The sequence below is a fragment of the Mya arenaria genome, chromosome 9, assembly GCF_026914265.1.
Source record: "Mya arenaria isolate MELC-2E11 chromosome 9, ASM2691426v1".
Taxonomy (NCBI): domain Eukaryota; kingdom Metazoa; phylum Mollusca; class Bivalvia; order Myida; family Myidae; genus Mya; species Mya arenaria.
Window position 1 is genome coordinate 13,266,756 of NC_069130.1, and position 26,249 is coordinate 13,293,004.

The 26,249-nt window shown below is 34.1% G+C and overlaps 2 protein-coding genes across 2 annotated transcripts; both read left to right on the top strand.

Moving 5' to 3' along the window:
• Positions 1-1,080: 1,080 nt before the first annotated feature.
• On the top strand, positions 1,081-7,667 carry LOC128203313 (heat shock 70 kDa protein 12A-like). Its single transcript, XM_052904680.1, has 7 exons — positions 1,081-1,171; positions 2,573-2,738; positions 4,217-4,368; positions 4,832-5,053; positions 5,430-5,577; positions 6,026-6,160; positions 6,394-7,667. The coding sequence occupies exons 2-7, from the start codon at positions 2,594-2,596 to the stop codon at positions 7,317-7,319; spliced, it is 1,728 nt and encodes a 575-aa protein (XP_052760640.1). The 5' UTR covers positions 1,081-1,171; positions 2,573-2,593; the 3' UTR covers positions 7,320-7,667.
• Positions 7,668-18,678: 11,011 nt separating this feature from the next.
• On the top strand, positions 18,679-26,016 carry LOC128203550 (heat shock 70 kDa protein 12A-like). The gene is made up of 7 exons (XM_052905007.1): positions 18,679-18,810; positions 20,250-20,415; positions 21,891-22,042; positions 22,481-22,702; positions 23,078-23,225; positions 23,721-23,855; positions 24,085-26,016. The coding sequence occupies exons 2-7, from the start codon at positions 20,271-20,273 to the stop codon at positions 25,005-25,007; spliced, it is 1,725 nt and encodes a 574-aa protein (XP_052760967.1). The 5' UTR covers positions 18,679-18,810; positions 20,250-20,270; the 3' UTR covers positions 25,008-26,016.
• Positions 26,017-26,249: the final 233 nt, after the last annotated feature.

Genomic DNA, 26,249 nt, shown 5'->3' on the forward strand with positions numbered 1-26,249 from the left:
CTTCGACATGTCCGGGCACGTGGTATGAATGGATCAGGAGCATTTAAGCAGCATACCGTGCGCTTGTTAACACGCAATGGCTTGTAATAGCTCTTGTTTGGGATCGAGCGCCTTTTTATGATTTTGCAAGTAAACAAGCAAAAGTTAATTAAGCTGTGAAATGGGCGTGTTATAATCGTGTGAGTCATATTAATATGAAATTATATTTTTCTAAAGTTTTGATGGTTTCACCTCAATAACCAAATGCACTTTAACCCTATCGACATGGCTAAAATCAGTCGATTTTGATGGGTCTCTGTACGTTTGAATGTTGTCGAGCCCAATAAAAACAAATCAGATTGTTTGCAAGTTTATGAAGAACACTAAATGGTGTATAAAAGAATGATCGGTGCTTTTTAAACATGCACAAATAGCTTTACCATGGAGCTATAGAAGAGACAAGTACGAAATTTTCACGACAATATACTTTAAGTGCTATTTTAATGTTGGTTCTATCTAGAGACCATGCATTTCGTAATAAATTATTTCATTCACGATTGAGAAATCGAGGCTCGAAAAGGTGTCCGCTGTTACGAGGGTCCTTCAACAAGTTTTATCAAATGGTAAATACTAAAATTACAATATCAAATAGAATTCGCCTTGTTGTAGCTCACCTATTTATGTTCCATGTACCAGAAGTATAATTGTATTCCTTCTTACCATTGTCTAAAACTGTCAGAGTAGCTTGCCCTGTATCTACCATTTATTTATCAACATTACCAATGAGAGAATGCGCTTTAATAAAAAGTGCAACGTATTGTTCTGCAGATTAAGTTTATGCAATAAAACCCAACTCTTTAGACAATATTATGCACTTGATATAAACTATATCTAAACATGGCAGTCACGATAAAGTAAAAATGAAAGAAATAGCGGACTCCTTTTAGTAAAATTATAAGCCATTTTAACGTGTTTAGTACTCTGTAAGACTTTAACATCCAGTATAGCTATTCAAATCTATCCTAGATAACTGGTCAGGTATATCGCTATGAAAGAATGATTTCCATTGATCCAACAGTCGTTACAGATATTACATTTGGACTGGGTTATATTGTGCTGAAGGGCGGAAGTAATTAATATACTTTGTATAAGAGCAGTTTGTACCAAAATGCCATAATATTTTTAAGTTGAGGTAAGTGTTCTTATGAAGTTATGTTATTAAACCAACAATAACGTGTACGTTTTAGTAAACATAGAATCACAAGCAATTTACTTTAATCTGGTTGGTAATATTGTTATTAACAAAACATTCTCAATCATTGAAATGACTTCAGTAACAGCATTAACATATTTGATCTTTCAAAACTTCGATTTTTTTTATTGTAACTGTTAATTGAATACGGAGATGGTCATGCTAGTTTTGTTGTAGTAAATTAAAGAACAATGTACTATTATTTCTGAACAGTCGTACAAATTAAGGCACATCTAGTTGTTGAGGTTTTTCTGAAAACCAAACTACTTCCTTGTTTAGAAAAATGAAAAATGAAGTGCGAATATTTGTTTATTGTTTAGTTAGTTGTGGTTATTAAACGTCCGAATAAGGATGAAACAGGTCTAAAGTTGAGAGATTGCGTTCGACTTACAAGACTTAGACGGTGTATACGTATGAAAGGGACTACTCTCTTTTTGCCGTTAAAATGCGTTGGAAAAAGGTTCAGCTTATGGGAACCAGTAAAGCTTGTCATTCATTGCTCTTATAAGGAGCTTGCAGGCTGGTAAGAAAATTGTAGATATTCTTGGCAGGGTCTGAAATTTATACGGAAATACCCGAGGATCATGTATATGTTTAGATCGTCACTTTTCACAAATACAAATTTTGGCTTATGCGTTGAAAATAGTTCCATATTTGAACGGAAAATATGTTTCATTACTGTGCAATACAGAATGAAACAACCCTTGTTTCATTTCAACTATTATTGCAACTGACAAGTTCACAACATATCGCTGATTTTTTTCCATATTTTAGGAGAATGAAGATGTAAGTCACTCCTGTAGATCTTGTTTGTGTATTAATTATTCAAAAGTGTGACATTAACAGCAAATCAATGGTAACTGAGCAACATATGGACAATGACAAAGTTTTTTCCTCTTAAACCTTTCGACTTTATACAGACACTTAAAGTAAAAAGAAACCAAATTTGAACAGAGTGATGTTTTCTCTGAATTGTATGCATAATGTAGCCATCTGACAATTACAAACAGTAGCAGTTATCATGAATCGTTCAGATTTAAGTGCGTGTTTTTTTGCCATTTCGTTTATCGCGCCGTTTGTCCAAAAATAAATTTGTCGTATAGTGCTGTTTGGACTGAGTATGAACACAAGATCACTATTTTATATTGTGAAACAAAACAGTTCTGTTAAAAATATATATGAATGGATCAGAAAAACACAAATCTGACAAACTGAAGCATTTCAATTCCGTATTTTTGTTTGCAGTCGAATAACATCGTGACATTAATGCTATGAAATCCACAATCACTATAAAACATGTACAAGAAATTGCAAAATATATTATACTTTATATCTTGCCAGAAATCACTCAAACCAGTAAGAATGTCGACCTTCCTGGTAGTTGCCAGCATAGACTTTGGAACAACCTACTCGGGATGGGCCTACTCATTTCGCTTTGAGTTCGAAAAGGATCCCACAATTGTACATGCTAAAACATGGCATGGAGGCAACTTCGTCTCACAAAAAGGTATGTTTATTCTCTGCGTTGGGAGTTATAACTAATTGCCAATAAATCAAAAGCTTGATTACCGTGAATTTGCTACAATGGCGCCACCAGTTAAAAAGCACAATTTCTGCGGCGGTTGTGTCTTTTAAATGTATAATGATGGCCAAACTGACCTTGGTACAAGTAATCATAGTTACCTCACAAACCTTGTAACTGTTCAATCTTTATACTGGGATTGTCCTGATTAATGAATTTGAACTACTACTTTTTATAAATAAATAGCACTCCAAACAAAACAATTGAAACAACCCGGGACAAGACAAGTAGCCTTTTATCAAGATCTTATTTAAAGGCATATGGTTTAAAGCCAAGTAAGCACCAAACAAGAGACAAAACGTTAAACACATCAAACATTAAACAACTGTGACAATACTGCCTCAACCCGTGTACCTCTAATGACTGCAGCTTAACATGCGCATAGTTTTTCTAATTTGTAAACTTCCATTACGTTAATTCCACGTCAATGGTAATTTCCAAGAGGAAGCAAATGTTTGCAGGGCGGATTCAGTTAGTTGGTGATTATTGCAATGGCAGTCGGAAAGTTAACATCAAGAAAATGAAGTAATAATACATATTAAAATGGGCATTTGGAATCGTGAGGGACGTTTGGTACAGATAAGACTGGCAATCCCGTTTTTGCGACGAATGTGTTTATCATCGCATCACAAGAAGTTAGAGTTTCTAAAATTCCATAATGCTGATCAAATACTAATTGCTTTTAAATGCTCAGAAAAAAAACTGTTTGTTGGTTTACAGTTTTATGTATACAAACCAGGACTCGTTGAGACTGGAAGTCCTTTTATAGCAGGCCTAATATAATAATAGACCTCAAATCGGTAGTAACGTAAATGATGATGTTAAATAAGAAGTTTTGGTTAGAAATTTTGTTTAATATGATTGAAAGTCAGTTGAATATTTGATGGTACAGGGGTAAGGGAATTTTAAAGGACAACGTACAAGGTTAAAGTTTGATACGTTATAACATATATATTGTTTATTTTCTTGATGAACAGTGATGCAAGAATTGTGATTATGTTGAGCTGAATCAACTTATTTAAACTGCTGTTTTTTCTCCATGATTTTGTCTCCGTATCAATTATTTGCCTAATAATATGAACTTAATATGGACTAAAAAAGAAAGCAAGACGGTTTTGATGTAAATTTAAAATAAAGTCTGAACAGTTCTGGTTTCATCGTTTAATGCTCGCTATACTATTGAATAATTCCGTGGCTCAGTTTGTGAGTGCTCATCCTCACATTTCTCTACATTTATCTTAAAAATGCTCTGATCATACGGGCACAAAAAAGGCTTTACAACAGAACAATTAAACAATTATGCAATAACTTGTCTATTCGTTTATAATGGGGTACATCCTTTGAACGGTGGTTATTTAGAATAAAACTAAACTGATTGATTTAAAAAAAATCTCTTTCAAAAGGACCAACCTGCATCCTCATCAAGCCAGATGGTAAAACTCTAGAAGCTTTTGGGTACGAAGCAGAGACCAAATACGCAGACCTAGCCGGTGAGAATGAACACAAAATGTGGTACTACTTTCGGAGATTCAAAATGAAGCTCTTTAACAAAGAAGTAAGTCTTCAGGCTATTATCAATTTCTTTTTATTGGACTAAATTGGGACAACTGTACAAACATTCGACTTTTCAACACCTAGTGAACTCGCTTACAATTTTAACCGTTATTAAAACATCTATTAATAAACACTATTTTTATTTTGGCTCTTGTGTTGCCGTGTTTGTATCTTTTTGATGATCTGTTCTGTTTAGCTTTGGTTATGCCATTAAACAAGATGATAGTATGTTTTAGACATTTGGGATTGTCGTCGTAGCTTCTATCAGTCCTTTCTGCAATGACCAATGCCTAAAAGTATTGCATTTTTCACATTTGTGCAATCTTAGCAGTTCTTTTTTTAAAAACAACAACAACCAAACAACATCTGTATATGTGAATGCTAAAATACATATAAAGTTGTTTACTATATTCGATTAGTAAATGTATTTTCAAGCATATAATACATGTGTTTCTTACTTTCAGACACTGACTATGTCTTTAGAGATTGAAGATGAAGAAGGCAAACGTCTTAAAGCAATCACAGTATTTTCTCTTTCCATTCGCTATCTGAAGGAGGATTTAATGAAAACTTCTTCCGACAAATTACGTGATGATATCACGGAAAAGGACATTCATTGGGTTATCACAGTTCCAGCAATTTGGAGTGAACCAGCCAAGAAATTCATGCGCGAGGCAGCTAGACTGGTATTTGATGTTTTTCCTTTATTGTCTATATTTTGTCGTGTGTGTCTCCACTTGTCTGTTTATTTGACCTAAGGCCGTGTGCTTTTTGCTAATAAAAATACAGGAAGTGTCAAGCTACTGGGATGATCTGTGTAGTTTTCATTACACCATCTATTAAACAAATGAGATAATCGTAAACTCTTATATTGCCATTCTTAATAGATTACGAAACACTTGTATCATCATTGTTAGAATCGTTTTTGAACATAGCTTATACTACGTTTCAGGTATCATTCTTGTGGTGAATGCGCTATAAAAGGTACCACGCGACATTTAAATAACAGTTCGTTTGTACATTTTGCCATTAATGTTATAATTCTTACTGATGTTTTCCTAGGCTGGCATACCGTTTGGTCAGTTGAGTGTTTGTCTGGAACCGGAGGCGGCTTCCATATATTGCCGGCATTTGCCAATGGAAAAAAGTTCCGATACTTCCGTGTCTTCATTTCAACCGGGAACAATATACTTGGTCTTGGATGCTGGCGGTATTTATCATAACGTTATTATTTTAGAAAACTAATAAACAAATAGTATGTAAGTCGAGTTTGGTTAATGTAACAAATTCAATCTTATTTTTTTTTGTTTATTGAAACCTACGTGTAGGTACGAGCAGATATTGACTGTTTGCAACAGGTGGTAGCTGTCCCAATATGCGTACATTGCAATAATGATGAAAATTATAAGTTCCGGAACAGCAAATTCTGCATAAGGTCAAACCATATGTATATGATGATTGATTTACTACACAGTTTTTTTTCCAGAATATATATATACACAAAATAATATTTTTAAACCTTCTATTCCAAGTTTTCTTGAATCGGAAAACTTATTCGGTGTGGGGAAAAGGTAAATCTAACGAATCATGCATACATATTATAATATCGTCTTATGGATTGGTATACAGAATCTTTATGTAAAGGTTGGCACTTGCAGGTGGTACTGTTGACATAACAGTTCACGAAATCACTCAAGAGGGAACACTAAAGGAACTTTCGATGGCATCAGGGGGCCCATGGGGTGGTACAAAGGTAGACGATGCGTTTCTAGCGCTATTCAATAAAATAACAGGTAAATGCACATTTAATTTAGATCACATCATTTTTTATATTATTTGTTATAAATAAAGAATAAAACTAACGCTACAAACAATATAGTTGATACAAAATTTGATTGAAATTGCAGTTGTGTATAACAAATGTATTTATTTTATTTTTTGATTTCAAATCTGATTGCTCATAAATTTTCTAAATCATTAATGTCATATCAATGTTATTGCATAATGTCATTTTCTTCGTTCGTAGGTGTTGACATAATCGAGAGACTGAAACGCGAATACATGGAAGATTACATAGAACTGGTTAGGAATTTTGAAATGAAGAAACGAGATATTACCGACAAACCTGGAACAACACTCATTCGCATTCCAGTCAGTGTGATGGATCTTGCTGAGGAGATGACCGGAAAAACTCTCAAGCAAATGCTGCAAGATTCGCCATACAAACAATCGATTCGCCAAGACAAGGATAAAATGAAAATTGACACGAAAGTTTTAGTGTCACTTTTCGACACCACATTAGAAAGTATAGTAAGCCATGTGAGTACACTCTTTCAGGAGACGGCTCAGGATTGCAAGACAATACTGATGGTTGGTGGATTGTCTGACTCGGAATTGCTACAAGAAAAAGTGAAATCTGTGTTTAAAAATAAATCTCCTATAGTTCCTCTGGACGCAGGGTTGGCTGTTTTGAAAGGAGCAGTAATTTTCGGTCATAACAAGAGAGAAATTGTCTCAAGAATAGCACGATATTCATATGGACTGAAAACAGTAAGGGTTTTCGACCCTGAGGAGCATCCTGTAGAAAGAATGTATATTGACAGCAAAAGACATGGTAAGCCCTCAGTTGGAGGATGTTTTTCAAAGTTAATTAAAAGGGGCGACGCCGTTGAAGCACAAAATTCATCCGAACCAAAATCTTTTTATCCATTTAGTCACGGAACAGGTTTTGCCGCTAAACTATACTGTTCATCGCAAACGATTTGTCCACGATTTGTCGACGAAGAAGGGTGCAATTTTATCGGACAATTTAATGTGCCCTGTCTCGATATATTTGGAAACGTGGGACCCGCAAATGTGTCCCTCCTCTTTGGAGGCACGGAGATTGAAGCACGTGCAGTTTTACAAAGTACTCTTGAAAATGTCACAGCAACATTCGATTTTCCTGATTAAACATTTGGAGCTACAAAGCACCTACCACTCAAAATATTATACGAACAACTTGACTTTAAGAAAAAAATATTTATGCTATACAGATTAAGTAGGATGAGGATTGTATATAAACTGTGACATGCTAGCCAGTGTGTCTGACCTATAAAGGTCAAGATAAATAAGCTAACACATTCACGCTTCCAAAACATTTCTCTTTCGGAATTTATATCTACACTGTATTTACTTATATCAAATTGTTGTGAAACAACGAGAGTGTTAATTTTGATTGGATTCTGATGTTTTGCATTTGAGACAATCCTATATGCATTCAATTGTTGTTTTCGTGTAACATTCTGCATTATAGACTATATATATATATATATATATATATATATATATATATATATATATATATATATATATATATATATATATATATATATATATATATATATATATCTTGTATCATTACGCGGAAAAAACATCGTGTATGTACGTGTTTTTTATTATATGCCTCTAACAATATATAAACAGTGGCTGCCATTACGTTGGTTTAGATGTAATGCATGCAATATATTGCTTGCTTGTTTTCCCATGCACATAGGGGTACTATATTGATTTATCATTTACTTTCTGGTGGTTTAATAGTTGATGTGTTCCACTGTTTTGGAATTTGATCCTGGGCCAGTATTCAATATTGATCTTATTAATATCCTTAGATATGCCTCGGTGATACCATTCAGCCTATTGGTCAGCTAAATAAACAGGCAATCAAGCACTTCGTTTCTTATCTTACAAGTACAATCTAAGTTGCTTATTGAATACGGCCCCAACTCTCAGTTCTAAATTAAAAGTCAGCACATCGGTGATACACAGTTTGGCGCAGTATTCGGAAAGACTATATTTAACTTTCATGTTAAATTCTTTTAAGGCATATAACAAATATAAAAAAAAAAATATTTCAGTGTACGAGCGCAATACATTTCTTCCAGTGAACACCGCAAGTAATTATAGTTATTAATACCGAAACAAACAATTATCCTCTAACGTATTTCACTTCAGAAATCAATTATTCTGATTTATGTTAATGAAAACATTTTGTTATAACACAATTACCCCCTATTTTAAGACGGCATTATTCTGCCCTTAACCTGTAACGTAAACAACAGAAATATAACAGTACCAGAGTAGCTCATGTACAGCAAGTGTTATCAATCCTTCTGAAATTATTCAGGGCAATTTCTGGCATGAGCTGTTGGCCGTTGATGTTCGCAAGTGCTTATAAGAAAAGTATTACTGCTATCAGAAATTCTACGACCACCTCAATAATGTAAGCAATCTTGAGAAATATCCATCTACGTTAATGTATCAATGCTGTTGTACGATTTGATATACTTATGGTATCAAAGCTTTTCTGATTTGATGGCTCAGAGCATTTGTATGTGTATCGCAGTTTTACTGTATCTCACATAGCTGGTTTCACTGCCATTTTAATATGGAAATGCTACTAACACTACGGAAGGTCAGTAGTCAATAAAGTACAATTTAGGATTTTGAAGAAGACAGAGTTCGACAGTCAAACGCTAAACAAGAACACACTGTTGCCTAGAGTTAACCACGATTTGGATATCTCCGAAAATAGTGTAGACGACATTAGGTAGTACTGAGCCTGACAATGCTGGCTTGTTCAATACAATAGCGATATAACAGTGTGACTTATGTACACGGCAATCCTAATTACTTTTTTCTGGGCTTGACCTGTTCGCCGTGAATGTTATTTGCAAGTGTCAATAAGATTATTTTCAAGAAGGAATATAACGTAGGTGATATATGTTCAGAACATATTATTGATTGAACATTTTGTAACTTGTACATAGTAGAAAAAAACGAACATAAATGTCTCAAGTATGCGGCGTAAAAAGTTGTAACTACACTTTATATCATCGGTTTTGGCATGTACTATTTTTTGACAAAAAAGGTTTCCCCATCGCGATGTATCTATCATATGCGAGAACAATTGTCAACCAGACAAATGCATTGTGTGAAATAGTCAGTTCAGGGACTTGGTAAGGTAGGCGAGCACACTGCAATGTTCAAATGGTATATACTCCGGCAGCCTCGAGTCTAGAATGATAAGCGTTAACGTCAACCCAGATTTTTAGACGTTCAATGCGGTCAGCATTTGTTCATTAATAAAGGTCACCTTGAAGTACGTTCATTACAAGGTCTACCATGGCTATGAAAATGATGGACAATTTGCATGTATCGTATAAGAAAAAAAATCCAAGACTTAATAACAAATGAATTCAGTTCTTCGCTGAGCAGCTCTGAAATTACAGACAAAGTATTTCAGTTTTGTAAAACTAATTTGTCCATGTAATTATATTTGCATTGCTTCACTAGTTTTAATAGAATGTTAAGCACAATGCCAAGCTCGTGATGCCTAAAATCATTGGTGTTAAAACAAATTAAATAATTACACATACACTACAATTAACGGAAATTCTTATATAAATATCATTTTTTTAACAGAGGCTGTTCTTCCTGGCATGTCTCCACACATATAATCCTTTTGGTTGCCGAACTGTTGTATTAACATAATACAATGTGGCTCTTAACGGATGAATAATTAAAGCGAACAAATCTAAAAACTGATCGGAAATACATTTTGCCATTTTACTGGCTCGGACAGTGTCCCCAAGAGAGGCAATGATGGAGGGTAATGGCTTGAATGATTCTGAAATAATTGGTGACAAATGTTCACCATATTGAGACGATATTGTGTAAGGTGCTTATTAAAACCAGCTAAATTTAAGGTTAAAGTCACACTTAGAGGTCGAATTTCATATGGCCGTAATTCGTGTTAGCTCCATTTCTCTTGCACTGCTTCAATGATTTTTGAATGAACATCAAATGTTCACCATAATGAGTCGATGTGCAGATAATATGTTACAAACAGCTCGATTCAAGGTCAAGGTCCCACTTACAGGTCAAATGTCATATGACTACATTTCACGTCTCGGCCTTGACTCTTGAACCGCTTAATGGATTTTAAAATATCATGACATATATATTCATCATATTGAGACGATGTGTAGAGCTCATGTTACAACCAGCTTAGTTCAAGGTCAAGGTCTAAGATAGATGGTCAAATGCCAAATAACTATTAAATGACTATATTTCGTGTCTTACCATTTTGAGACGATGTGCAGAGCTCATGTTACAACCAGCTCAGGTCAAGTTCAAGGTCAAAAATAGAGGTCAAAGGTCATATGACTATTTAATGACTAGATTTAGTGTCAAATGACACAATATTGAGACAAGGTGCAGAGAGAAGAAATCAATTTTTAATTGCAAAAACAACCTTCTTGTTTGAAATGAGTTTTTACTTTCAGATTCAATACATTGGATAGGTATGCTGATAAGCCACACTTTCGTTGTGTACAGTTCAACACATCCATCATTAGCTTGGGCTTGTACAGTTCAACCCGCAGGTCCATAACATATTTTAAGAAGACAAAAATATATGCATGTTTATGTGTTACATTCTTGTAATCTCAGTAGTGACTTAGGCTGATATCAAGAGACACATTCGGCGTACATCAACAGTTGTACCAATGCAAAGAATGTTTTTTCTTTCAATATTGTTAGTACCTCCTTGTGGTAACATAATCATGATAAAATGTTATATTTCATTGCAAACAGTATTTCATTGGGAACTTTAATCCCGTCATGTAAACAACCATGGGGAAATTTTACAAATGGTTTCTATAAATATATTCTTGTCTTTGTTAATATTGATAGGGTTCTCTAAAATATCATGTTACTAGATAGCCATCAGATTGTCAATGGGTATCTTTTTGTGCTTTAACAAATACTGATATTTTGCTTTATGTTGAAGTGATTTATAGTGTAACTCGTGACTAAAAAAAAATGTTTGTTTGCAAATTTCAAAAGCATATTAATCAGTGTATTATAATTAATATTATTGCTCAATAGTTATAGGAAAAAAGCAACAAAAAAAACCTAAAAGTATTTATCTGTACAGGTATATTTTATCAACATAATATATGAGGGAATGCGCTTTAAAAAAGAAAAAGACTTATTGTTCTGCTAATTAAGTCTCATTAACTTGAAGAACAACAATAATATTTTGACAATCTGCATAATGTGTATGTATTTTTGAGTCATCCACAAATGCGTTACAGTATAAAGTGTTGTATATGAACTCAAAGTGTTTTTTGTATTTATTGTTTTGACAAAGTTCTGCTTTCTTTTTACAGGGTTTCGGTGAGGGCTGCAAGTCATCCACAACCGCGAAGGAAGTGAAGAACCTAGAGGGCCTGTACATCCACACAGTCTCGTGCGGCCAATCCCACACCCTCACGTTGGCCCGGGTCGACACAGAGGAGGAGAAGGCCAGTCTCAACAAGTTGCCTCTGTATACACGCGGCTAACCCTAAAGTATTTATATTGCTGTAAATCGGGGGCTGCAGTGGGGTTTTCTGACAGGTGTCTTACGTGAAAAAGGCCTGATTCTTATTACTTACATGTGCTTTAGTTAACGGTTTATGTTATATGTGCAAGTCTTAAAGACTTTTAGATGACTTAATCAAAGATTTGATTGTGTTTTGACAGTTGATGACAGATATATTTAACATTTCATGTGGTTTTAAAGTTTATGATTAAAAACCAATAAGTTATAATTTGTACCATTGAAGTAATAAAAGAAACATCTGTTCAATGATTTATAGTGTGTCTTGTTTGAAATTCTGTATTAGCAAGTACTAAATTGTATGTGTATGGACCATTGTGAGTTTCGTTTTGTATAACAGTCAGTCCCTGTTGACTCGAACTCCCAGGGCCCGTCGAAAATTCCTTGAACCTTGGAAAATTTAAACCAATTAAGAATGCTTACATTCAGTAGAAAAAAAGATCATTTACATCCACTTGTAGCCAAGGAGGATATCAAGCCAAGCGGGTTCCAACCAACAGGGTTCAACTGTTCCTCAAAGTAAGCAATTGAGGATGAAATCAAATATGATCTGACTGGTTGTTTTAATTTTTTTGAAATTTGTTGTGTGAATCTCTTTCTTTTAATAAGGAAATAGCATTATACCAATATTTTTTTCTCCCACCAAATGGTAAAAATGCCTCATTTGTCTTTAATTTCACTTGTTAATGGAGCCTTTAAATTTGTAAATAATTTCAATGTAGTTTGGTCATTGTGAGAATGTATGTATTGTTTTCGATAGTTTAGTTTAAATATTGGTGATTATGATTGTGTGAGAGATATAAGCACCTGTGTTGTGAATGATTTCGCAATATTTACGCCTTCCTTACGATCAATATTAGGGCTTGGCACAAGACTGACTTAACTGTTTATGATTAGAAGGAATTACATGTGTCTTGCGTTGAGAGCCCTTGATTATTATGGCAACTTGTAGGCAAATCAGATGTTTTTCTAAGTTGAACATCAGGAAGTGATAATTTTATTTTTCATTCAGGGCTGTCTTTCGACAAAATTTGGGGCTGCTATAAGACCCAATTCCACAAACAAAGGAATATAGTTGTTTTTACCAATATTTTGGTTAAAATTCCCCAGGCTCCCATTATCTCTAAAATGTATCATTTGAAAAAAACAATTGCAGGTCAAATGTAAATAAAAAAACAATCATTTATTTTTGACACTATATTGTGTACTGTGTTTGGATACATGTATGTTACATCAATTTACATTAAATGTTTTTTTTTGTTTTGTTTTTGTCATCTTTCAATCAGCTCGAACATCCAGGGACTGGCGGAAATACCTCGAGCCTTAGAAAATTTGAGCCAAACGGAATTGCTTACCTTCAGTATGAATAAATCTGTTTTCAACATCCAGTTCTAGCCAATGAGGAACTTGAGCCAGGCTAGTTCTAGCCCACAAGGTTCAACTTTATATTTCCTTTGTAATATTATGTGTTTTCCCTAAGATTTTCAAGCCGAAGGTTTTTCGACCCAATTTCGGTTGACATACTGGGGTCTCTGGTAATTTTATGCAGTCCTTGTAAATATTTGATTTCAAGCTAAAAGTTTTTAATAATCTAAATGCTAGGCCCTAGCTTTAATAGAAATTAAGTAGGGAACATTTACATATAATGTATTATTCACAGGAAGATATTGCAGGTGCTTCTATAATACTAGTATATGTCAATGTTCTTACTTCAGGAAATAATAAACATTTCCTGATGCTTATTTTCATGTGTGTTCAGGGATACAATACAAACTAGCTTATTGTTGTTTTTTTCCTCATTTATCATATTTGTGATACATTCTGAACAAATTCAAATTATCGAATGTTAATTTCTGTTTTTTTTTTCTTTAAATTTTGTATCTGTGTATTATTATTTAAAATTACAAGATCATTTATTTCCTGAAACTTTCATTAAATGAGTTGTGTATAGCTTTTCTTTTGAATTCTAGATCATTCTCAATTTCTAAGGTCTTTTTTCACGTTTTGTCTTGTATTGATTTTTCCAGTATCGGAAGGTTTAAAATATGTGTTACCCTTAATTGATTATTAGCAAGCATTGTTAAATTGATATTGACAAGCCCAAATTCTTACACTAATGTTTGGCATCATATATTTTAAACAAGCCAAGCTTATGTAATATCCAGAATTTTAGCTGTGCTCCACATAGGCCTAAAAAGCAGGATGGGGCACCCTGCTGCCCTTTTCCAGCACCCTCCGGCCTTTTTACTACACCATGCTGTAATCTTTTGTTTGAGAGTCAGTTTTAAGAAATGAGTATAAAAATAAAAATATACACAATTTTTACTCTGAAGGCAGTAAAATAAATATAACAACTAAGGTATTTATAACAAACTATTTAGTATTGAAAGTAGTTACAACACATACACAATAAGAATTGAACATTAGCCTTTACAAGTGCCCTATTTAGGGTTATTCAATGTGCATCAAAAGTGCCCTTTCTGACCTAGCACTCTGCCATTTTCAAATCCTTGCTGGAGCACTGTAAAATTAGGGAGCCCATGATGCAATTTACCAGTGCAGGGCTGTTGGGCTTGTTCAGTAGTCGAAATTAGCACAAGCCCGCAAGCCCTTCACTGGTAAAATGCTTTCCGGACTTGCTCAAATTCTGGGTTTTAAATAGCAGGGCTTGTTCAAAAATGTAATGCCAAGCTGTAGTATATGAATTCAGGCTAGTTCATCCAAAAGACTAATTTCGATGACTGCTTGTTCTAGATTCCACCATCGGTTTGATTCTAGATCTGATCGATTCGTGACAAATTGTAAATGTTAAGCCCTTGCAAAATTAAATCAATCAATGGTAATCATCATCTTATTTAAAAGCTGTTTATGGCATAATTTTTCTTCAAAAATCATGTAAAATTATCACTCTGATCTCCGTTAACACCACACTCTACCTCTCACATTGCCCAATTTAAAATTTTTATTAAAACTTTTGCAATAATGATATTTAGATTTTATTTGAATTCTATACTATTTTTATCAAGTTTTGTTGAATAAGTATTAGTTTAAACTTAATTGTTTCTTTAATGTTGATACTCGCTTCTGTTGTTTTTTTTTCGACAATATTTTTGAGAGGTTAAATTGAGGTTTTAAAGCTGCACTCTCACAAGTTGATGTTTTGACCTTTTTGAAAACATCTGTGCTTTAATTCAGTCATAAAAGATAGAACAGATCTCAATTGTTTGGTAAACTGCTGAAAATTGCATTTTTTGCCATAAAACATCAACTTTCAAACGTAAATATGGAAACTCTTAAAGCGTTAGTTATGCTTTTAGCGATAAAACATCAACTTTCAAACGTAAATATGGAAACTCCGATCTGCTCTTTTGTCAGCAGTTTTATATCTGTGGTTTTCATGCACTTTCTCAAAAATTGGCACGCTCCAAGATAAAATATAAAAAAAGTTATCAAATCGTTCAATTTGTGAGAGTGCAGCTTTAAGTGACAATAAACAAAGAAACAGAAAGAACCTTTTTGCTGAGAATGCTCTGGTGCCACCAGTACTGGTTTCTACCCAGGAAACAGTCATACGTGTGATTCTCTAAGATTTTGTCACTATTGATTAAAAAGAAATAAGTCAATACTAAAGTAACCTTTTGGCTTTCAGGCATTGTATCGATTTATTGTTTATAAGTAACAAGTGTGATTCTTGGGTTATTTCCATGAACAATCGAGAGATAGAGATTTAACAAAACATATTGTGGTTTGTTTAAGTGTATGGGGATTGTTTTGTTGATTATAATTGGACAGTGATGTTGAAAGGGACTCGCTCACCTGTTTGATAAGCCCATGTACATCGAAAAAAATGTTCATTTTTATGTAAATTGTGAACAGAACGCTTGTTTCAATGATTTGACGTCATCAGTAATTCAAATAAGAGCTCTGTTATGAATAATTATTTAAAAATATATTTTTCAGAAAAAGTAAGTACACAATTGAAAATAAAATTATTTTAAGCTTGGCATTGACAAAATTATGTTCAATTGAATATTTGTCAGTTACTGTTAGTGTTTGTTCATTGTTATAAGTAAATATCTTGATTTGGAAAAAAATGTTGCCAACAAAATCAGTGAGCTGGGTCCCTTTAAGAACATCGTTTTTACTGGTTTATAACAAATACTCAAACTTGGAATTTGCTGTTTTGTTAACATACGGAATGTATGAGTCGATTCACCATTTCGTTGGAGATTTTTTTCTTTAAATAATACATGTAAATTGATAAGAAAAAATGTATGTCTGAAGAAAACTGAAAATGACCTTCCTTACTAAAAGAATGCACTTTTAACATTGAAATATATGGAGACATGATTTTTTAATAGTTGCATTTGTAATGACTCGAACATATTTTTATCCTTAAGTTTTTGTGAAAATAGTCTGCCAAAGTACTAGTCTTACTTTTCAACTAGTACAGTGTGTAATATTTAAATACTTGTCCAAGGACATCATTTTGTTATAACACATAAGGCTTTATAAGTTTATATCATGCTTTACTTCATCACATATATTCATTATCGATGTTTGACATTCAGTATGTAGAACTCACTGTTAAAATTCATCCATCACCATTCATTCACTTGGATTTCAGGAACACTATATATTTACTATATGTTGTCTAAATGGTGTACATGTACCTTGACTGAAATTACACAAATAAATTACAAAGATTTAAAATGCTCCAGTTCTTATTTCTGATTGTGAATGAGTTGTTATCCTCCCTGAAGTGTTACGCCCCTGAAGTGGCAGATTCATGGTCTAGTGGTAACAGTCTGGACTGTCAATCCAGGGGTGGCAGGTTCGATTTCCTGCCGCAACACTAAAATGATAATCGTATTCTAGGAAGGACGTTAAATGGCTGTCCCATGTGGCAGTACACTAGTGCACGTTAAAAAAACAAGGTAGCTCCAACCAGGGTTGCATTCTGTTTGCAGTATGCTCCAAAAAAAAAAAACAAGAATGAGTAAACAATCTGATCGGAGCACCCGCCGAAAGGGCCTTGACCGAGTGAGAGTATTAATTAACAAAATGCCCCTGAAGGCTTATAATCGACAGTGATCGTGTGTCCGTCCGTACATATCGTGTCTCAGCTGTAACTTGCATAAGTTTAATTATATTCGAATTTCAAACACCTCGCCGAACATGAACAGCAGCATGGGAAGGTGGGTCGCGGATAGCATCGTGATGCAAGGCTCAAAATGCAAGGTCACACTTAGTGGTCAGTTATTGCCATATTGAAAGAGTAAAAGTCGTTTTTACAATGTCCAGTAAAATTCAGAAATTCCATCAAAATTTATTATTTGGCATATTTGATAGTTTGTTCTGTTTTTAATAAAAACAGATATAACTACACATTATGCCTTAGAATTGAATTTGAAGGAAAATAACCACATATTGTATCAAAGCAACAGAGGCCAACGTTGATGTGCTGCATTTATGGGCTGTTTCTGAAGGTAGATATGGACGTCTTTTCTTTAATTCTAACCTTCGTGATGACTGTTTATGCGCCTTTAGAACTGTTGTTGGCTTCAGGACACATTCAAACGCGTTCTTATTTAACTGGAGAATACAAAAAACATTGCATTTATGAGGTCCATTTTTATGTGTTTATCAAATACCCATACCATCTTTGCGTGCCTTTAGTATGACATAAGACTTGAATTCTGGAAATGCATATTACTTTCATTTAAAAACTACATCGGTATTACTTTTATTTTCCTGTCTAACAAGCTTATTTGGACGACCAAGGAGGCTTTTATTTTATTTTCATGTCTAACAAGGTTATTCGGACGACCCAGGAGGCTTAAATCAGGAAGTGTCTTGCATACTAATTTGACTTCGACATGTCCGGGCACGTGGTATGAATGGATCAGGAGCATTTAAGCAGCATACCGTGCACTTATTTACACGCAATGGCTTGTAATAGCTCTTGTTTGGGATCGAGCGCCTTTTGATTTCGCAAGTAAACAAGCAAAAGTTAAATAAGCTGTGAAATGGGCGAGTTATACTCGTGTGAGTCATATTAATATCAAATTATAATTTCTAAGGTTTCGATGGTTTCGCCTCAATAACTTAATGCACCCTAACGACATGGCTAAAGTCAGTCGATTTTGATGGGTCTCTGTACGTTTGAATGTTGTCGAGCTCATTAAAAAAAAAATCAGATTGTTTGCAAGTTTATGAAGAACACTATATGGTCTATAAAAGGATAATCGGTGCATTTTAAACATGCACAAATAGCTTTACCATGGATCTATAAAAGAGACAAGTACGAAATTTTCACGACGATATACTTTAAGTGCTATTTTAATGTCGGTTTTACCTAGAGACCATGCATTTCGTAATAAATTATTTCATTCAGTATTGAGACATCGAGGCTCGAAAAGGTGTCCCCTGGTACGAGGGTCCTTCAAAAAGATTTATCATATGGTAAATACTAAAATTACAATATCAAATAGAATTCGCCTTGTTGTAGCTCACCTATTTATGTTCCCTGTACCAGAAGTATAATTGTATTCCTTCTTAACATTGTCTAAAACCGTCAGAGTAGCTTGCCCTGTATCTACCCTTTTTTTATTAACATTACCAATGAGAGAATGCGCTTTAATAAAGAGTGCAACGTATAGTTCTGCAGATTAAATTTATGCAAAAAATAACTTTTTAGACAATACTATGCACTAGATATAAACTATATCTAAATATGGCAGTCACGATAAAGTAAAGATGAAAGATTTTTTTTGTAAATTGAAAATAATAAGCCATTTAAACGTGTTAAGTCCGCTGTAAGACTACATCCAGTTTAGCTTATCTATGCTAGATAATTGGTCAGGCATATCGCTATGAAAGAATGATTTCCATTGATCAAACAGTCGTTTCAGATATAACATTAGGTCTGGTTTATATTCTGCTGAAGGGCGGAAGTAATATACTTCGGATAAGAGCAGTTTGTACAAAAATGCGATTAACATTTTTAATTTAGAGGTAGGTGTACTTATGAAGTAATATTATTGACCAACAGTAACGTATAGGTTTTATTAAAAAGAATCACAAGCAATCTACTTAAATCTGGTTGGTAACATTGTTATTAACAAAAACATTTCAATCATTGAAACGAATTCAGTAACAGCGTGAACATATATGATCTTTCAAGCGCTCGATTTTTTTTATTGTAACTGTTAATTGAATACAGAGATGGTCATGCTAGTTCTGTTGTAGTAAATTTAAGAACAATGTACTTTCGTTTCTGAACAGTCTTGCAAGTTTAGGCATATCTAGTTGTTGAGCTTTTTCTGAAAACCAAACTACTTCCTTGTTTAGAAAAAGGAAAAAGGAAGTGCGAATTATTTGTTTATTGTTCAGTTAGTTGTAGTTATTAAACGTCCGAATAAGGATGAAACCGGCCTAAAGTTGAGAGATTGCGTTCGACTTACAAGACTTAGACGGTGTAAAGGGACTACTCTCTTTTTGCCGTTAAAATGCGATGGAAAAAGGTTCAGCTAATGGGAACCAGAAAAGCTTGTCATTCATTGCTCTAATTAGGTGCGTGCTGGCTGGCAAGAAAATTGTAGATATTCTTGGCAGGGTCTGACCTCCGTAAATCAATTGAAATTTATATGGAAATACCCGGGGATCATGTTTCTGTTTAGATCGTCACTTTTCAGAAATATAAATTTTGGCTTATGCGTTGAAAGTGGTTCTATTTGATCGGAAATATATTTCATTACTGTGTAATACAGAATGAAACAAACCTTGTTTCAACTATTTTGCAACTGACATGTTCACAACATATCGCTGATTTTTTACTACATATTTCAGGAGAATGAAAATAATAGTTACTCCTGTATATCTTGTTTGTGTGCTTATTATTCGAAAGTGTGACATTAACAGCAAATCAATGGTAACTGAGCAACATAAAGACAATGACAAAGTGCTGTCCTCTTAAACCTTTCGACTTAATACAGACACTTGAAGTAAAAAGAAATCAAATTTGAACATAGTGATGTTTTCTCTGAATTGTCTGCATAATGTAGCCATCTGTCAATTAAAAACAGTAGCAGTTATCATGAATCGTTCAGATTTAAGTGTGTGTGTGTTTGTGTGTGTGTGTGTGTGTGTGTGTGTGTGTGTGTTTGCCATTTCGTTTATCGCACCGTTTGTCCAAAAATAAATATGTCGTATAGTACTGTTTCGTCCGAGTATGGACACAATATCTCTATTTTTATATTGTAAACTAAACAGTTCTGTTAAGAATATATATTAATGGACCAGAAAAAAACACAAATCTGACAAATTTAAGCTTTTCAATTTCGGCTTTTTGTTTGTAGCCGAATAGCATCGTGACATTAAGGCTATACAATCCATTATCACTATAAAACATGTACAAGAAATTGCAAAATATATTATACTTTATATCTTGCCAGAAATTACTCGAACTAGAGATAATGTCGACCTTCCTGGTAGTTGCCAGCATAGACTTTGGAACCACCTACTCGGGATGGGCCTACTCATTTCGCCATGAGTTCGAAAAGGATCCAACAATAGTACATGCTAAAACATGGCACGGCGGCAATTTCGTCTCACAAAAAGGTATGTTCATTCTCTGCACTAGGAGTATAAACCTATTGCCAATTAACCAAAAGCTTGATAACCGTGAATTTGCTACAATGGCGCTACCAGTTAGCAAGCGCAGTTTCTGCTTCTGTTGTGTCTTTTAAATGTATACTGATGGCCATAATGGCCTTGGTTCAAGTAGACATAGTTACCAACCTGTAAACTCTTAATCTTTATACAGGGATTGTCCTGATAAATGAATTTGAACTACTACTATATTTATAGAAAATGAAAAATAGCACTCCTAATGAAACAATTGAATCACTCTGCGACAAGACAAGTAGCTTATGATTTAAACAAGATTTTATTTAAAGGCACATAGTGAAAGGCCAAGCAAACACCAAACAAGAGACAAACCTTTAAAAACATCAAACATTAAACAACTGTGACAATACTGCCTCCACCTGTGTACCTCTGATGACTGCAGCTTATCATGCGCATAGTTTTTCTTATTTGTAAACTTCCATTACGTTAATTCCACGTCAATGGTAATTTCCAAGAGGAAGCAAATGTTTGCTGGGCGGATTCAGTTAGTTGGTGATTATTGCACTGGCAGTCGGAATGTTAAAATCAAGAAAATGAAGTAATAATACATATTTAAATGGGCATTTGGAATCGTGAGGGACCTTTGGTACAGATAAGACTGAAAATCCCGTTTTTGCGACGAATGTGTTTATCACCGCATCACAAGTAGCTCGAGTTCCTAAAATTCCATAATGCTGATCAAATACTTATTGCTTTAAATGCTCAGAAAAACTGTTTGTTGGTTTACAGTTTTATATATACAAATCAGGACTCGTTTAGACTGGAAGTCCTTCTATAGCAGGCCTAATATAATAATAGACCTCAAATCGGTAATAACGTAAATGATGATGTTAAATAAGAAGTTTTGGTTAGGAATTTTGTTTAATATCATTGAAAGTCAGTTGAATATTTGATGGTACAGGGTTAAGGAAATTTTAAAGGACAACGTACAAGGTTAAATTTTGATATGTTATAATATATATATATATAGTTTATTTGGTTGATGAACAGTGATGCAAGAATTGTGATTATGTTAAGCTGAATCAACTTATTTAAACTGTTGTTTTTTTTCTCACCATAATTTTGTCTCCGTATCAATTATTTGCCTAATAATATGGACTAAATATGGACTAAATTCGAAAGCAAGACGGGTTTGATAAAACTAAAGTCTGGACGGTTTTGGTTTCATCGTTTAATGTCCGCTATATTATTGAATAATTCCGTGGCTCAGTTTGTGAGTGCTCATTCTCACATTTCCTTACATTTATCTCAAAAAATGATTTGATCATACCGACACAAAACAAGGCTTTTAAAACGATGCAACAGAACAATTCTTGTCTATTCGTTTATAATGGGGTACATCCTTTAAACGATGGTTTTTTTAGAATAAAACTAAACTGAATAATTAACAAAATCTCCGTCTAAAGGACCAACCTGCATCCTCATCAAGCCAGATGGTAAAACTCTAGAAGCTTTTGGGTACGAAGCAGAGACGAAATACGCAGACCTAGCCGGTGAGAATAAACACAAAAAGTGGTATTACTTTCGGAGGTTCAAAATGAAGCTCTTTGACAAAGAAGTAAGTTTTCAGGCTATTATCAGTATATTTTTTATTGGACTACATTGGGACAACTGTACAAACATTCGACTTTCCAACACTTAGTAAACTCGCTTACAATTTTAATGGTTGTTAAAACATTTATTTATATTTTGGCTCTTGTGTTGCCGTGTTTGTATCTTATGATGATCTGTTTTGTTTTGCTTTGGTTATGCCATTAAACAAGATGATAGTATGTTTTGGACATTTGGGATTGTCGTTGTAGCTTCAATCAGTCCTTTCTGCAATGACCAATGCCTAAAATGCCTATTGCATATTTCACATTTGAGAAATCTTTGCGAAAAACATAATAAATAAGACATCTGTAGATGTGAATGTTAGAATACATATAATGTTGTTTACTATTATCGAGTAGTAAATGTATTTTCAAGCATAAATTTATGTGTTTCTTACTATCAGACACTGACTATGTCCTTGGAGATTGAAGATGAAGACGGTAAACGTCTTAAAGCAAGTACGGTCTTTTCTCTGTCCATCCGCTATCTGAAGGAGGATTTAATGAAAACTTCTTCCGACAAATTACGTGATGATATCACGGAGAAGGACATTCATTGGGTTATCACAGTTCCAGCAATTTGGAGTGAACCAGCCAAAAAATTCATGCGCAAGGCAGCTAGAGAGGTATTTGATGATTTTCTGTATTGTCCATATGTTGTCATGTGTGTTTCCACTTGTCTGTTTATTTGACCTAAGGCCGTGGGCTTTTTGCTAATAAAAATACAGGAAGAGTCTAAGTACTAGGATGGTCTGTGTCGTTTTAATGCCATCATTGATAAAACGAATGAGATAATCGTATACCCTAATATTGCCATTCTAAATAGATTACGAAACACTTGTATCATCATTGTTAGAATCGTTTTAAAACTTAGCTTATAATATGTTTCAGGTATCATTCATGTGGTGAATGCGCTATAAAAGGTACCAAGCGACATTAGAATAACAGTTCCTTTGTATATTTTGCCATTTATGTTATAATTCTTACTGATGTTAATCTAGGCTGGCATACCATTTGGTCAGTTGAGTGTTTGTCTGGAACCGGAGGCGGCTTCCATATATTGCCGTCATTTGCCATTGGAAAAAAGTTCCGACACTTCCGTGTCTTCTTTTAAACCGGGAACAACATACTTGGTCTTGGATGCTGGCGGTATTTATCATTTTTTTATATTTTTTTTAGAAAACTAATAAACAAATAGTATGTAAGTCGAGTAAGGTTAATATAAAAAAATCAATCTTAGATTTTGTTTTGTTTTATTTAAACCTTCGTGTTTGTACAATTACATTTTGGCTGTGCGTACATTGCAATAAATATAAAAATGATAAATTCTGGAACAGTAAATACTGCATAAGGTCATACCATATGTATATTACTGATGTTGGATTTACCACACAGTTTATCTTCCAGAATATATATATATATATATATATATATATATATATATATATATATATATATATATATACAAAATAATATTTGTTATACCTTCAGTTCCTCGTTGTCTTGGAAAACCTTTTTCCGTTTGATCGAAAAAAAGTCTTTGTGGGGTAAAGGTACATCTAAGGAATTATGCATATATAATATAATATCGTCTTATGGGGTGGTATAAAACAGAAGCGTTGTGTAAAAAGTTGGTACTTGCAGGTGGTACTGTGGACATAACAGTTCACGAAATCACTCAAGAAGGCAAACTGAAGGAACTTTCACAGGCGTCTGGGGGTCCATGGGGTGGTACAAATGTAGACGATGCGTTTCTAGCGCTATTCCATTTAATAACAGGTACATTTAGATCACATCATTGTATTTTATTTGTAATAATAGTGTCATACTTACGGTATAACGCTCCAAACATATAGTTGATACAAAGTTTGAATGAAATTGTAGTTGTGAATATACCAAATGTATTTTTTTTCTTTAATTTCAAATCTGACTGCTCATAGATTTCCAAAATCATTAATAGATTTGTAATACTAATGTTATTGCACAATGACATTTACTTTGTTCGAAGGTGTTGACATAATCGAAAGACTGAAACGGGAAAACATGGAAGATTACCTAGAACTGGTAAGAAATTTTGAAGTGAAGAAACGAGATATTACTGACAAAGCTGGAACAACACTCATTCGCATTCCAGTCAGTATGATGGATCTTGCTGAGGAGATGACCGGAAAAACTCTCAAGCAAATACTGCAAGATTCGCCGGAAAAACAACTTATTCGCCAAGACAGGGATAAACTTAAACTCCACACGGGTGTTTTACTGGCACTTTTTGACATCACAGTAGAAAAGATAGTTAGCCATGTGAGTACACTTTTTCAGAATACGGCCCAGGATTGCAAGACAATACTGATGGTTGGTGGATTTTCGGACTCGAAATTGCTACAAGAAAAAGTGAGATCTGCGTTTAACAATGTATCAATTATAGTGCCTCCGGACGCAGGGTTGGCTGTTTTGAAAGGAGCGGTGATATTTGGTCACAACAAGAGAGAAATTGTCTCAAGAATAGCACGATATTCATATGGACTGGAAACGGTCACGGATTTCGACCCTGAGAAGCATCCTGTAGAAAGAATGTATATTGACAGCAACAGGCATGATAAACCATCAGTTAAAAAATGTTTTTTCAAGTTAATCAAAAAGGGAGATACAGTTGAGGCAGAAAAAGAATCCGAACCAAAACCTTTCCGTCCATCAGGGCACGGAACAGGTTTTGCCGCTAACCTCTACTGCTCATCGCAAACAAATCCATTATTTGTTGACGAAGACGGGTGCAATTTTATCGGACACTTTAATGTGAGCTGTCTCGATAAGATTGGAAACGTGGGATACGCAGATGTGTCCCTTCTCGTTGGAGGCACGGAGATTGAAGCACGGGCAGTTTTACAAAGTACTCTTGAAGAAGTCACAGCAACATTCGATCTTCCTGATTAAATGTTTGCAGCTTAGCAATTGGAAATAATATGCCACCAAAAGGCAGTTGTCATACAAACCACCTACCACTAAAGGAAAAGAAAATATACGACAAACGTGACATTAAGTAAAAATGGTTTTATGTAATACAGGTGAAGAACGATGAAGAATTGTAGCATTCTAGCCAACATGTGTGACCGAAGCGTGAGGGTAAATAAGCTCAACACATTCACGCTTCCCAAAAAATATCTTCCGGAATTTCCATCTATTTACTTGTATCAAAGTTTTGACACAACGAGTGTGTGACTTTTGATTGGATTCTGTTTAATGAGGGTTTTTTCATTTGAGACTTTCCTATATGCATTCAATTGTTTTTTCTTCTTCTGTTGATTTTTAAAACATGTGTAACATTCTGCATTAAAATTCTTATCGTTTCTTGTAAACACGTTGAATGTAATCTTACCTCGTTATTATGTTAAAATGTATCGATTGTATCTAAAAATCTTATTGTATTGACCATAAGTTTTGACATATGTATATATTGTATCATTACTCGGAGAAAACATCGTGTATGTACGTGTTTTTATTATATGACAATATATAAACAATGGCTGTCATTACGTGGGTTTAAATGTACTGCATGCATCAATATATTGCTTGCTATTTTTCCCATGCGCATAGGGGTACTATAATGTTTTATCATTTGCTTTTTGGTGGTTAAATATTTGATATGTTCCACTGTTTTTGAATTTTATCCAGCTCTTTGTTCTAAATCAAAAGTCAGCGCATGGGTGGGACTACATAAAGCAGCTCTGAAATTACATACAAAGTATTTTGGTTTTGTTATACTGACTTGCCTGTGTAGTATATGTGTATTGATTCACTAGTCCTTTAAAAATGTTATATAAAATGCCAAGCTCGGGATATCTAAAATCATTATGTTAAAACAATTGAAATAATTACACATTTATTATAATTTACTGAAATTCTAATCTAAATATTATAATAAAATAGAGGCTCTTTTTCGGCATTTCTGCATGTTTTTTTTCTCATATTATCCCTTTGTTTGGAACTTGGAAAGCTGCTTAACATTTCGTTCTGGCTAATATACTTTAACAGATACGGGCGATACAAGTTCACGACGAACAGACAGACAAACGGACGGACAGACAAACGGAGATACAGACAACCTTGTCAAAAGCAACATGTCGAAAGGGATTTTTTTAAAGTTGATCTGGTAAATCCTGTTAATTCTTACATAAC

Coding starts and splice junctions, on each gene's coding strand:
- LOC128203313 (XM_052904680.1), top strand. CDS start 2,594: ATGTCGACCTTCCTGGTAGTTGCCAGCATAGACTTTGGAACAACCTAC. Junction 2,739..4,216: donor CAACTTCGTCTCACAAAAAG/GTATGTTTATTC, acceptor CTCTTTCAAAAG/GACCAACCTGCATCCTCATC. Junction 5,578..6,025: donor CTTGGTCTTGGATGCTGGCG/GTATTTATCATA, acceptor TGGCACTTGCAG/GTGGTACTGTTGACATAACA.
- LOC128203550 (XM_052905007.1), top strand. CDS start 20,271: ATGTCGACCTTCCTGGTAGTTGCCAGCATAGACTTTGGAACCACCTAC. Junction 22,043..22,480: donor TGAAGCTCTTTGACAAAGAA/GTAAGTTTTCAG, acceptor TCTTACTATCAG/ACACTGACTATGTCCTTGGA. Junction 23,226..23,720: donor CTTGGTCTTGGATGCTGGCG/GTATTTATCATT, acceptor TGGTACTTGCAG/GTGGTACTGTGGACATAACA.